Here is a 14,748-nt window from a genome sequence, read left to right as displayed (position 1 = left end):
GTGTGAGCAGAATCCCACTAATGGAGAATTTGCATGCAATTTTTTTATTGCTTCATCTGAAAGTGCCTAATGAGCTGAGTTCGCAATATTTTTCATAATTTTTTTCTGACATGGGAAATTGGAGAAAAATTGATTTAAAAGTGAGGAAATGTGCCGCCTTGTGACGTCATCTGGCGGCATTTCCCATTTAAACACATGTATTTTAGCAGAATCGGTTATTTTGTCATATCTCCTCTAATAATTGCTCAATTTATGAATCAAGGGTATCTTCGTGTTCAGTTCACTCAGAGGATTCCACTTAAATCGGAAATTCATCAAATTTCAGACCCTTGCAAATTCTCCATTTTTAAAAGTACTTTAATGCAGCAAAAGTTCGCATGACCCAGTAGCAAAACAGTACAAAAAAAAAATTATTTAAATAGCTACAATAATCGCTACTAACTTGCATTTTTTTGCTATTGAACTGTAATATTTTTATATCGTTTCGATTTTAAATGAACAAGAAGATGGTGTTCCTTCAATTAGTAGATAGGCAACATAGATAACACTGAGATGCAGCACTATTACGGTTAGCTACTGGCTGCCAGGGACCCGGAGCCGGCTCCGGCTCCGTGCTCCGATTGAGAGCCGAGCCACGCACGGAGCATCGGGCTGAAGAGCCGTCCTCTGCCAGCGGAGCCGCCTGGGCCGGAGCCGAGCATGTAACACGGTCGGCTCCGGCCGGTAGCTGGCTCTGCGCGAGGCAAGCTCCGTTTCAGAATTCGGAGCTTGGCTGAAACGGAGCCGGCTCCGCTCCGGTTTCGGTCTGTATCTCGGACTATGACTTCCCCCGCCCCCCTCCCCGCCCCACTTCTACTTATCGCAACCTTTTTATCCCTCTCCCTTCCTTGTACGCACAATCCATCGCATCCTCAATGCTTCTACTTTCTGTCATTTTTGTTTTTCACCCATCGGCCGGCCGGCTTCCTGGTCTAGGCACTCTAGTGAGTGGCTGCTTTCGGGTCCGTGGCCCTCATTTTTTTTTCTTCTTTATTCATGGTTTGAAAGTACGGAGTGAACTCAGCTTTAAGGATTTTTTTTTTAAATCTTAAGTATGTCAAAGGGGGAAAAAAATGCCGTTTGAAATTGCCGTTTGGAAAATGCCAAAAATGGGAATGGGATCAGTTTGAAACGATATTTTTGGCGGGCTCTGCTGACGTAACCAAACGGGGAAAACGGCGTTTGCTGATTGGCCTAGTTGAAGCTTCCGTCATAGATTTATCCATCAATCATCTTCCAGCCACAAGAAGAATCTGCTGCTCTCTTGTGGAAGATAACTGAAACTTCATCAATAACAAAACATGGCCATGTGATGTGCTGGTGATAATCTGATAAGAGTAACAGACCTTTACTTTTTTAATTATGCCCTGTGCACAATGTTCATCACTCAGGAAGAATTTTAAACACTACCAGTAAATCAAGTTAAATTATTTTTGATTGATTGCCACCATTCCAGTTTTATGAGAATGGCATTCTTCGGGAATAGTGTGAAACATATCTCAGTTTTGAACTCTTGGTGTAATCAAACTCGATGTCGGTTCAAATCAATCCATTCAAAAATTTCAGAAATTTTCTCTGCACCACCATCCAACACTCCAGCAGTTATAAAGGTACGACCCTTCAATTATTCATTCACTAACTTAGCGCAGCGATACTGGAGCTCCATGGTTTTTGTGGATTGTAATTTTAGTACAGCCGGTAACTTTAATTTTCTCAAGTTATGACTGTGATTTTGGTTATAGTCCACACTGAGTAAGACTACGCACTTTTAGAATCAGACAGAAGACCCGCCATCTTGATTCTTGCATAATCTCCACATGCTAAAATGATGCTGTACAATTTTCTTTTACTGGCTAAAAGTGTGTAACCTTATTTGGTGGGCGCTGTTTGTACACCTCTGTATGCAGGGCCGGATTTACCTATAGGGCACTGGGGCACATGCCCACAGCGGCAAATTTTGAGGGGCGGCAAATTTTGGCGATGGGCAAATTTTGGCACTGGGTTAATTGAAAGTTAAAGCGAGAAAAAAGAAAAAAATGGAGACAGAGACGGAGCGAAGTGAAAAGATAAGCGGCAAAATGTATGAAGGAAGGGAGTTGACGGGAGCAGCAAAGCTGTCGCCCTCTAGGTCCGGCCTCAAGCGCTACGATGATTGTTCGTTGGAGTGATCCCTAGGGAAACTGAACAGCACGGCAATTTTTAACATCGAGGCAGACTTGACAGTCAATTTAGACGTCCATGCTCTAGTTGACAGCTTTGCTAAACTGAAAACCCGGGGAAAAACTTTTTAACCTGATCTTCCGAAAATACATTGTAAGTAATTGAGCTACACTAGCTTCAACTTTGTTCCACATCGTATTTTTGCCTCATCCATCCATTCCATTTCATATATTCGTGGCGCATTTTGAAGCAGCTACGCGCCCACGCGGCGCACGAGGGGGGGGGCAAGATGAGACTGATGGCGTGGGAAGTTGGGAGTGCAGGGAGGGGGGGGATACTGTTGACAATGTAGTGGCGAAATATTGTAGACCCAGGGGCGGCAAAAAGCTAAATCCGGCCCTGTCTGTATGGAGACTGAGGTGACTGCAGTCGCTGTCACATGCTGAGGGTTCCATCCCTCTCCATCTGTTTCTAATGCAATTTACTTACTTAAAACCTTGTTATCAATCATTTCCAGCTAAAATTCAAAACATGTCATGGGTATGACTTCCTCTTTCCTCTGACCCTAGATCAAGCAGTGCTTGCCTTGCTTAGTCGGACTGCATGCCACTGGCCCCTCACTACTCATATCATGACTTATCAAAATTTCTTACCAAGCCTCAATTACTTACAGCAAAATGACTTTGCCAAGATTAAAAATATGTTTGAATTTAAGACTCTATGTTGCAGGGATGGGTGAAATCTGTCCGGAAAATGAAAGGAATGATTTTCCTGGATGTAAATGATGGCTCTACCTGTCATAAATTACAAATCGTTGCATCGAAAACAACTGTACCAAAGAATTTATCGTATGGCTGTTCAATAGTTGCTAGTGGGCCAGTAATCCTCAATCCCCAAAATCAGCTTGAATTAAGAGCAGAAGAACTTAGTGTGGTAGGATCATGTGACTTGACTAATGGGTATGTTTTTATTTTCAATCTATTTTTTAGCAATCTTAAAAAATGTAGATAAGTGAGAAGCACTGTTGAAAGAAAATCAGCATTGGTAGTGACTCATATCGACGGTGAAAGTCGGCAATCACATAACTCGTTTGCGGTGTCTGAAAATCTCCGCCTCTACGTCATTTTTTTAAAGGAGAACAAATTGACATTATTTCTTGAAGTTTTTGCAGAATTTTCTTTGCATTGAGTAGAAAAATCATGACAGTTTTAAAGAATGGCCGTTGAGTAGTTTTCCATTTAAAAAATAAAGTATGACAGGAAGTCTGCGACGTCGCAAACCGAGTTATGTGATTGCCGACTTACACCGTCGATATGTCTTATGACTAGAGGAGGGATTTAAAACAAGATATGATAGAACTGGGCCTTCAAAAAATGGAGTGTGTGGAGCATCTGAAACACTAGAAGTCACGAGTAGAGTATAACTTGCTAGGGCCTCAAAAAATTGAAAGCAAATCGTCTGCTACAGTACAACAAAAAAATGTTGTTAAACGGCTGTCAGGGTGGGGCAGGGAATGTGTAAGACTGTTGAGAGAGTTGGGTAGAAGCTTGGAAAATGGAGCAGCTCAATTGGCGCAGAATGAAAATCCTCCATGTGGACAGTGGACTGTGAGCCTGTGCAGGGAGCCTGTAAGCCCTAGGTACAGTGAGCCTGTGCAAATACTGTTACAGATGTCACACTAGACATGGTTTTGCATGTGTTATTGGATCGAATATAAAGGTGGATATGATGCTATTTTAACAAGCCGTAAAAATGTAGTGCTCCTACCATGTATGTACCTTGAGCTGCTATGTGTATTGTTCAGTAGAATTGAGGGGGTGTAAAAATCCTTGAATATAGTTACTTCATTGAAAGTTTATTTTGGAAAGTACCACAGCGGACACTGTGCATTGACTCAATGTGCAAGAAGGATACTTTAACGCTTTCTCTCTAATATATCAAGTCAATGACGCCTGTGATGGTATTGTTTTCGATATAAATTTCCAATTAATCCTTACAAATTCGAAGTCATACTACTCAGTATTAGTGCTACTACACGTTCTGGATTAATTGCTTGCATTAAATTATGCATTCCTGCTAATATATACTTAACTAATAATCAATAGTGATAATTACTGCTTCTCAAAGAGATACCTAGATTGCGCAGCAGCGCAACACAGTGGCACAGTGATCCTCTAGATCACTTAGAATCACCTTAACCAGAAATGCTCACAAGGTTAAAAATCCCATAACTGTTGCCCATTTATTTGCTTGCATCCTGCTGTAAAAACTTAGTTCTCCCATTTCAAAGCATCAGATTTGAATCTCTGTATAAAATTAGATCATTTACAATTTTTCAAAATTTATCACATGGTCTTCGTTTTTCAGGTACCCATTTCTTCCTAGGAAATCCTATGATGCAGAATACGTAAGGCAATATCTACATCTACGGCCACGGACAAACTCTTTCAGCTCTCTCCTGCGTTTACGGCATCATGCCTCCTGGACTCTGCGGCAGTATTTGAATATGAATGGATACATCGAAGTTCACACACCTGTACTAACATCCAATGATTGTGAAGGTGCTGGAGAAACATTTTTTGTCAAACCTAACTGCAAAGCGACGCTAGAGGCAATGGCCTCTCCTGGACAATCTGAAGATGAAGTGTTTTTCAAAAGGAAGGCCTATTTGTCAGTCTCAGGACAGCTTCAACTAGAAATAATGGCAAGGTCTGTACCAGATGAGTTTGTCGCACATATATGTAATTCAAAATGAAACGCAAGGAGCTTTTATTTGCCAAACTTGAAGAACCAAGAATCATTGTAATCCATCTGAAATAACAACCCTAATTCTTTCTTAAAAGGAGATTGTGTCCTTTCTTGCTGAATTCTTTGCCTTTGCTTCGTGTTAATTTAATTAGATGGAACAAATCATTTTCTAGCCTCCTGGAACTAGTCTAGGAGAGTTCCAACGGAAAAGTACCTATTCATGCAGTTCTCATGAGAGAATATTTTTGTAAATCTCTTGCCATACCTTTTTAAAGTTTCCAATGAGATACATAATACGAAATTTCATTTCTTTTCAGGAGTTTGAGTAACGTTTACAGTTTTGGGCCTATTTTTCGAGCAGAAAATTCTAAATCTCGGCTACATCTCTCTGAATTTTACATGTTAGAAGTAGAAAAAGCATTCCTAGACTCCATGAATGAATTGCTTGAAATCATGGAAAAATTGCTGAAGTCAGTTCTCAGCACTGTGTTTGAAAATCATAGAGAAGAAATTGAACATTATCGCAAAATGGTAAACTGTGCTGATTATACTGATGTAGAAAACATCATCAGTAAACCGTTTCAAGTCTTAACATTCGATGAAGCCAAACAAATACTGCGAGATCATAGTGGACAATTCCAAGAACCTTTGCTTGAAAAAGAAGGATTCACAAAAGAGCATGAATTGTTTTTGGTTAAATTAAACAACAATGTTCCTGTTTTCATCGTGGAATGGCCTGCACACATGAAACCATTTTATATGAAAGCCTCGACCCACTCTCCAGAAAAGGTAAGCAAATCCAGACAGCCAAATCAGGTCACCCATTATATTTCAAGTAAAAGTATTTAGTAAAATAGATACATTTTTTACTCAAGTAAAATGATATTGCACAGGTTTCTAAAAATCAAGATGCCTGTTTGTCTTTGAAACAATGTGCAAATGTGCCAATTAGCACTTTACTTTTTTTAGCAACAAAAATGTATAAGTGGTTTAGTAATGTTTTATCGCTTGTTCATTCTTTTAATCGGTCATCACATTCAACATCAGGCCTCTATCTCTTCTGACTGATGAAAATTATAAATTTAAAATTTTATTCTTTTTAAGTATGAGTTAAGAAAAAAAATAATGTATAATGTACATTGGGTTTTATGATTAGATTGACAAACTGCTGTCTCTCTGAAAGGAAGTCATCTTCACCTTCTATTTTAGACCATTGGCTCTACCTCCCCCCCCCCCAACCCTTTAAACTATTATTTTTTGGTTTAATGTTTCAGGTTTTGGCTGTGGATTTATTGTGCCCAGTGGTTGGTGAACTTTGCGGAGGTAGTTTAAGAGAAGACGATTGCTCAATACTTGAAGAAAGAATGCAAAAATTGAATCTAACAGAGAGTCTTGATTGGTATTTAGATATCAGAAAATATGGTAATGTACCCTCAGGAGGTTTTGGTTTAGGCTTTGAGCGTTTTCTGCAAATGGCCCTTGGCGTTTCAAACATCAAAGATGCAATACCATTTCCTAGATGGCCCAAAAATTGTAAATTTTGATTAAATTCGTTCTTTCTCTGTATAGTTTGCAAATATGTCAGTTGATTCTGGCCTTATCTTTCGCTGACTATCAATTGGACCGAGTTTATCATAAATTAAGACTAGGTGCTGAACTAATGAGTAAGACGGTATGGAAAGAGGTGTTGTGTCATTTGTCTCTCCTGTTTTCATTACGCTTGAGGAATCTTTAAAAAGTAATATTGAAACAAGATTTCAAGCATTCCGGGTAGAAACGTAGAGAGTCCATTAAGACAAAAAGCCGATAGCCATATATCTATTAGTTCCCTTCCTTCCTTCGGCCGAAGGTGCCAGTGTTGCATCGTGAACTCAGTCTTGTATACTTCATCATACCTGTACAAGCTTGTGGAGTACTCAAAATCAAACAACACTGCATTATTGGCTTGTTCTCTTTAACAAGCTTTAGCCTAGCCCTCATACCTATCAAACACGGTCAGGGTAACAACTCCAAAGCTGCTTTGTGAATCAAGGCAGGTATCCCCCCTCCATGTCCTGCTGCTCTGTTAGAGAAGTCTTAAGCGGAGAAGTCTCCCTCCAACAGGCCCTAGGTGTTTCAATTACCTTCCAAACTCAAGTGGAAAGGTCACCTCATTTAGTCATCCCATTTGCTGAGTAAAAGTAAAAAAGATCTGTCCAATTAGCCATTGGCAGTATAGTTCCCTCCCCATCGATTTCCAGAAGATATGTACCTAGTATCAATTTGCAATTGAACTGCATGAAGCAGCTGCTAAATACAATTTATAATTTTGTATCTGTAGCATACCATTGATTTTTAAGTCTTGTGTATGGAAATCCAAGGACATCTCAATAAACCTTTAATAACTGTTCTTCGAGTTTTAATTCTCTAATCATCCAGTGTGAATCTTTTGATCACAGTAAAGTAATATAGTCCACCTTGAGCTATTACTCAATCAAGAAAAAAAATGCATGTGGTTGTCACTATCGGTAGAGTTCAAATCTGAGCAAAAAATTGCATGGTTTCTACTAGCTAAGTTGCATATGGTTCAAATTGAAATTGAAATTTTTGAATGGCAGCTTTTTACCCCTCAGGCCAATGCATAATTGCAAAATCTCGTTGAACTCTGGAGGAGTGAGCATAGAACTTACTGTTCATTGATAGGACTGATGTTTTGCCATTTACGTATTTTACTTTTATCATACAAAGTCATTGAATGGTAGGCAAAGGTTAAGTAACTATTTGTGACTTCCTACTTCACTGTATAGCTGAATATAGTGCGCAATATTACATAAATAAGGAGCCGCCTCTAAATTATGAAACGCTAAATTTGTGGTTTTTCACCCCCCCCCCCCCCTCTGTAACACTGTGCTAGACCCTTCCCAAAAAAATTATGTAATGCTTGCTCAACCCCCCCCCCCCCCCATTTTGATAAATAACAATCGAAATATCTCCTTACATTTACTAGACGGATTGGCGTTTCTATTCAGTGAGAAAAAGTAAATGTATTGCAGAGAATATTTTTGAGATTGTTAAAACTTCTAAAGACAACCGACAAAAAATTCTACTGAAACTCGTTATATAATGCTTTGCTCCTTACTTAACCCCCCCCCCCCCCCACCACCACCCTTGGAGCTTGATGTTAATTAGAGACGGCCCTTAAATGTCTTCAGCGATTTTAGTGAGCTGCAATTTCATTGTGCTGACAAAATTGAATAAAATTTCTTTTTTCGAGCAAAATTTTAACAAATTTCGAAAGTATGAGTAGTTTCAATAGTTCAGTGAAGGGAGGCATTCTATGACTCTGACAGTAAAAATAATGACTCTTTCACTATGATTTAGCCAAAGAGGGAAGGCTCAGAAAAGCTCGTAAGTTACCGAAGAGATCAGTGTAACACCCACATTTTCGAAATCAAGTTTCGTTTAAAATTCTTTTAATCTAGTTTAAACATACTGACTAATTCAGCTAGAACAGCAGAATTTGTCTGGTTCATATGCAACCAAGATCTACGAGGAAAGCAGTAAAAGTTCAATAATTGATGTGGCCCCAGACAAAAGAGCAATTTGAAAGCTCATTATTTCGCAAGAGGACTACTGCTGTCTTGAGTAAGATGTACCCTTTTCCGCCAATTTCTTACAATAAAATTTGGCCGTTATGTGTCCAAAACATTACCATGGAAGCATGAAGAACATATAACACTCACTGCTGTCTTGCCTAACATGCAATGGAAATAAAAGCCTTTTTTATACAGTTGAATCTAAAATTCATTGATTTTTAATCGTGAGCAATTTGAGCTTTATGGGTGATTGTTATTTTGACAAAAAATGGAGGATTCATTCAATAAGATTTTCTGCTCAGAAGCTACACATTACACATTGCTACACATTAGCTACGCTTACACATTGCTATGTATTTTCTCAAAATTTCATTTAATACCCTCACTGCTCTCTTCGGTAAGATGGCAGCATGGCTACATACGATTTCGATGCAGTATGTATTTATGAGCAGTTCAAGCTGATAGGTGCTTGCAGTTTTTATGCCCAAAACTCCCCTGAAGATGCGACGGCCTAGTACCTTTGTGGCCAAGAGGTCCTGGGCTCCAATCCCTGGTCTGATATTAGTTTTAAATGTTGTATTTAATTTTTAATATTTTTATTAAAAAATTCTCTCCTCTGAAACTCCCTGCCCACGAGAGGAAAATTTCACTAAATTATTACTTAAGATAAGCTATCCCAAAAAAAAAAAAAAAAAAAAAAAAAAATATCCTGGTGAGTTTTACCTATATGTTTCTTTTTTTATTGATAAGAGCCCAACAGTAAAAAATATTGCTTTTTCATATCGATCTAAAAAGAAAAGCAAATATATGGTTTTTGCTTCCTAACAAAAAAAAGATTGTTTTAATCTTAAAGGAAAATAATTGTGTAAATTTTGATACTGCAAAAAGAAAGAAGAAATTGCACGATTTTGAAAACATTGTAATCGCACTGGTTCCTTTTTGCTAAATGCGATCCAGTTGATCCTTACTTTTTGTCACTCTGCTACCCAAAAATTTTCGTAAAAGGAAAGCCCCACCAACAATGGCGATTGTGAGGGTCTTCGCTCCAACGCAAAAAGCCAGCAAAATTAAAACGTGCGTCTTCACTTTATTACGGACACGCCGGAAACGACTCTACCGGAAACCAGGTACTTTACCGGAAATCGGATACCAGAAACCGGAAACCCTACGGAAAGCCCTAGAGGACTGACAACAACAACAATCATAACATAAGCATAAAGTAGTGCATCCAGTTGTTGTTGGTTGTATATGATCCTGCTTATCTCTTATCAGTCATTCCAAAAAGACAGTCAGTTGAGGCAGAATTTATCGTCGGTGAGACGTTCTATTATGAATAAAGTCAAGGAAAATTGCATCAATCAAGTTCCCTGTGAATAAACTTGCTGACTCGCTGACTGTGATCTTCAACTTCCTCATTGTATTCGCTTACTATTTGAGCTCACACGATGTTTCCCAGAACTTTCCTCACAATGGGTATTTTATCGTTGTTCCACGCCGCATATTCTGCTGTACAACGTGAGTCGTGTTTACAATTTTCAAATTTATTCTTGATAATGTTTTATAACACTTCTTGCATCACCACACCAATTGAGTAACTGTTAAATGCAGGGGGTAGTTGAAAGTGTGACACCAACCCTCAGGCGCTCTCTGAATTTGCTGTTCTCCATGTAGGAATGGAGGGCAATGACGTAAAGCTGTATGAGAGAGATTTGCCTAAAATTAGCAAAATACCTTCCTATTTTAATGTCTTTCTGAAATCATCGCAATATGTAGTAGTTTTGCCGAGAGAACAATCTCTAAGGCAATTATCAGGCTTTTTGCCAGTGATTTTATTGAAGCTTAGTTTTATCATGGTAGAATTAGTACTGGGTCGTCCATGAATCAAATTGTTCAAATTAACGAGTAATCTAAAGGAACGAGTATCCTAGACGATTCCCACTAAAACGAACTAGTTTATCAGGAATCATTTTGCGCCTGGCACCACTGTGGTACCTAGATGCAAGTTGTTCACTTTAGTCGTTCATGAATGGAAAGGTATTGAAATTGCATGGATTATTGTAAGTTAGCATCATTGCCATTAACTGTTGCATGACTGAGTAAATGTTGTTAGCGCGAGACAAGTCACCAATTTCGAATCTTTGGAAAATGAATATGATTGTTATGACTCCGTTCTGATTCTGAATCATGAGATGAACAAGAATCGCATTGATAACCAACCTCATTTCAAGGTTGGTCTTGTTCCTTAAATCCAGCGGCTCATAGAAACCGTTTCTTGATTTTGATTCCTAATGAGCGAGTGTGTTGAACGAGTACTAGGAGTGAATCGATTCCTCAGGAACGAATACAAAAGTGAATGACTCTTCCCAGCACTGGGTAGAATGTATTTCAGCACTAATTTTGAATTTGTCTTTTCCAACTTTCAGATCGATCCTACTTGCGTATCACTGCACAAGAATTCACAACTTTGCCACTAGATGTACGTAAGACTTTTAAATTTTACCCTTTGATACTAAGCAAATTTTCATTGGTCAACAGGTTAGAAAATCTGTAAACAGTTTTTGAAGTATGACACCAGCACAAATTTTTGTTTTCCGTAGGTGATTAAATGGGCATGGCTTAGTCATTCCTGCCAAACTCCCCACTATTTAATTTCTGTGAACAGTTCATGATTTTGTAAATGCACTTCACACCCCATTTACAAAGTTTTCGGGCTGTTAATGTTTCCCGGTTTGGTATTATTAGCTCTCTGGTGTCTCTGATTCGATTAATTTATTATGGAATTCAATCTTTTTCTTTTATGAGAGAAAGAGCAATTTCTTGGACCTATCCGTTCTGAAACATGCTAGAAAACTCCTTGAAACTAAAATGGTCGTGACACATTAGTCAGTTCAAAACACTTTTAACTTATTATTATGTTTGTCTACATCCCACACTCTTGGCTGGTTGTGAATTATAGTTTGCGGAAAACTCATCAACAGTCTCTTGTAACAGACTGTCAGGCTCTGATTGGTTGATGAATACCCTTAATTGGTCAAGGGCATAGAGTACATAGAGTCGTAATGTGATTGGGAGAACTGGAACCAATTTTAAGCATTTTCCAGGTCCCGAATTTGATGACTCCTGTGCATTGCCGGGACGCTTTTTCGAAACATAATCGATTCTTTGCAATACACGGGGACCCGGCCATCCGATGTAAACAAAGAATCTAAGAATTACTACGTATTCCGCACCACCATTTTGGATCGAAAATGTATTGAAAAAGTGACCCGCACACTGGAGTGGAACTTGTCGTCCAGGACATAGTCCCAGCTCTCCCATTCACATTACGACTCTATGTACTCTATGGTCAAAGGACAGTGAAATGCAAGTCAAACTGACCCTCAGGCTTGTAATCTGGTGACAAACGTTAGTTAATATTGGAATATTCATCAATTTACAGGGTGTATAAACTTGATGTTAACAACTTTTCAGTCACTTTGTTTAGTAGTTTCAATCGTTCACTCGACTAGTTTTTTAAAGAAAAAACGAAATATCTCAGGAAGTCTGCAATGTTTCAAACAAAGGTACATTGTTTCGCACTTTGGCCATCAATGTGTTATTCTTAATGTCATTCTGGTCACAAGTCTATACTGATTTGAAAGGAGCTTCCGAGGGAACTTCAGGGCTGCAGGCCTGAAAAGATTTAGTGGAAAATTTAAGTCTGTGACGCACTGCCTAATTACTGCACAGCAAATGCTGTTTCATCATGCATATTCTCTATATCATCTTCATTATTTCAATAGAAACTAAAAATAGTCTCTTCGTTTTGAGCACAACTGCGATCACAATATAACTCAGCTAAATAATCCTTATTTCTTCATGTTTCAGATTTTGTTACAGGCGATCATTAGTATGTTCCTTACAATGTATGGTATTTTGCAAATAGCTGGAGACTTCAAAGAAATCCGAGCCACTGTGGATCTGGAAAGTAAATCCTGGGAAACTTTACGGAATATCCCTTCTTTCTATACAGTTAATCACCGTGGCAGAGCGTTATCTCCGGAATTTGATCCTGCGTCACTAAAATCACAAACTCAAAGTTTGTCAACGGTTTCCAGTGATGCAGTATACTCATAATGTTCCAGAAAGTATTTTATACTTGACTGTAAATTATATTCCTCACCTCTCAATTCTGCTTTTGTTTTCAAAAATGTTTATTTCTCTCATACTCAAAACTTAATGGAAAAAATCCTTCGTAAAAGGTAATGACAAAGAAAGGCCTCACATTCACTGGGAACAATGCTCAGTGAATTTAAGATGCACAGGAAGAAGGAACCTCAGACTATAATTTTTATAGCAAAACGGCATTAACTTAATGTTCTTGACTAAGTTTTGAATCTCATACCTCAACATGCAGGAACAGTGCTGGAACTATTCACTCCCTGTTCAAGATTCTAAATCTGAGGAGGGTGTTAAATGCAATTTCTTGTTATTACATTTTACATTGTTGTAGATAGTGTTTTCTCCATTTTAAGTTTTTATGAGACTGTGTCAAAAATTTTAAAAATATTTCTATCCAATTTTTAGGAAAATATCTACAGATGTTTATAAAATTTCCTTAATGCTTAAGACTTTAATCACCCACACTTTTTGACAAATTGTCTCAAAAGAGCGAGACCAATCTGCAGAAGTCAGTCGAGTTTTCCTATGGACAGTTTTGAAACCCTATCGCTCATTGATGGCGATAGAGATAGCGTAAAGCAGCAAGGCGTTCTCTGAGAGAACATCTCTTGATCTGGTTTTTTTCATAGCTGCATGTTCTATTGTTTCATGTGAATTTCGCTCTGAACATATTGTCATCAGGCCATAATTTCATCAATTTTCAAATCTTCTAGTGTCTTGACCTTCAAAATATATGCATGACCTCCTATTTGCATAGGAATTGCAGCTAAACTAGCCAATATTTTTTTTTAAAATCACTGATAAGCAACAGGGAATTAGTGTCGCAGGATTAGTAACTTCAAAAATTCATGACCAGTCAACAATATTGTGCATTTATCTAGAAGTTGGGTCCAGTAGCCACGTAAGTAGGTACCATGAGAAACTTTAGAATAAACCAATCAAAAGTTCGAATTTATCAATAATGAACAGTTTTTAAAGAAGGTCAGTGTACTTCAGAGCCTTTGATCTCGCATACCTATTTAAAGGCATTGTAAAGCAGCTGATAGGCCAAGGTAATTACCGTAACAATACTGAGCCGAAGTTGTTCAACAAATTATCAATTCTTCAATGAAAACTATGTAATATCTATCCTTTGTAACTAGTTGTTTCTATAATTTTTCTAGAGAATACTACATCAGAAATAATGACTTTTTTTTTTTTTAAAAAAAAAAAAAAGAAAAATTATGTTCCGTTTTATTGTCATTGTGAAATTATGTTTTCTAACGCAGCTCAATTTTTGAGAAGAATAATTTTTATTCAAAATAAAACATGTTGTAACTTCCTTGTCTCTTTTCACTTCTGTGAGAGAACGAGAATGGAACCAGATATTAGTATAATGCATGACATTTTTGTCGTAAGATTTCGCAATAAGCCCATAGAATACAGAACTCATGATTAGAATGTTTTCCTTTAACAGCACTATCTCACTCTTGAAAAATTTTTACAATACATTTCACGTCAAGTTCAAAATTCAGACATCTCTTTATTTGTATGTATATTTGTGCAGTATCTCATTTACTTCTTTTGATATATAAACTTGGGTTTTCTCGTTTTAGTCTTTAATTTTGTATTTATTTGTTCCTCCTTCTTACCCTCTTAAAAAGCTATTGGAATTCTTGGAGTCTGCTCTAAATCTGTAGTATAAATGCATCCTCGATATTATCAAAGTCTGCAGGGAGTCAGAATTATTTTCTGATAGTCGATCTTCAGTAATGCAGAAAGAAAAACAAAAAGCATCCGTCAAAAGATCTCCAGCTCTATTACACTTAAAATGTATGCATATGAAATCTTATGTGTAAAAACTGCGGATGTCGTGTTTTCAAGTTTTGAGAAAATCTCGTTTAAGGTCTTCAAAGCTGTGTGTTTCGCTGTTCGTGCAGCAAATAGGATTTTGTCAAGAAATTTATTTTGGAACAAATGTCAACAAGATACAGTAAAATTAAAAAAATAAAACGTCCCCTGTTTTTACAGAGAACTTTTTTAGGCATATGATGAACTACCCAGCGTAATGTAAGAGACATAGCGC

At 37.8% G+C, this 14,748-nt stretch overlaps 2 protein-coding genes across 3 annotated transcripts; both read left to right on the top strand.

Annotated features, from left to right (window-relative positions):
- The first annotated feature begins 1,331 nt into the window (after positions 1-1,331).
- AsnRS-m (asparagine--tRNA ligase, mitochondrial) lies at positions 1,332-7,336 on the top strand. 2 transcript variants are annotated; one of them, XM_019046192.2, is made up of 5 exons: positions 1,332-1,649; positions 2,915-3,158; positions 4,567-4,908; positions 5,265-5,736; positions 6,222-7,336. In XM_019046192.2, exons 1-5 carry the CDS (start codon positions 1,571-1,573, stop codon positions 6,489-6,491), a joined length of 1,407 nt encoding a protein of 468 aa, XP_018901737.2. In that variant the 5' UTR covers positions 1,332-1,570; the 3' UTR covers positions 6,492-7,336. The 2 variants fall into 2 exon arrangements, with proteins under 2 accessions (XP_018901737.2, XP_018901736.2); XM_019046191.2 differs by having other exon boundaries at positions 1,334-1,649; positions 2,929-3,158.
- A 2,402-nt stretch (positions 7,337-9,738) lies between these two features.
- Positions 9,739-13,880, top strand: EMC5 (ER membrane protein complex subunit 5). Its single transcript, XM_019046186.2, has 3 exons — positions 9,739-10,037; positions 10,946-10,998; positions 12,390-13,880. The coding sequence occupies exons 1-3, from the start codon at positions 9,968-9,970 to the stop codon at positions 12,636-12,638; spliced, it is 372 nt and encodes a 123-aa protein (XP_018901731.2). The 5' UTR covers positions 9,739-9,967; the 3' UTR covers positions 12,639-13,880.
- The last annotated feature ends 868 nt before the right edge of the window (positions 13,881-14,748 follow it).

Source organism: Bemisia tabaci, chromosome 4, assembly GCF_918797505.1.
Source record: "Bemisia tabaci chromosome 4, PGI_BMITA_v3".
Taxonomy (NCBI): Eukaryota; Metazoa; Arthropoda; class Insecta; order Hemiptera; family Aleyrodidae; genus Bemisia; species Bemisia tabaci.
The sequence above is the reverse complement of the archived record's forward strand: the minus strand, read 5'-3'. Positions and strand labels throughout refer to the sequence as shown.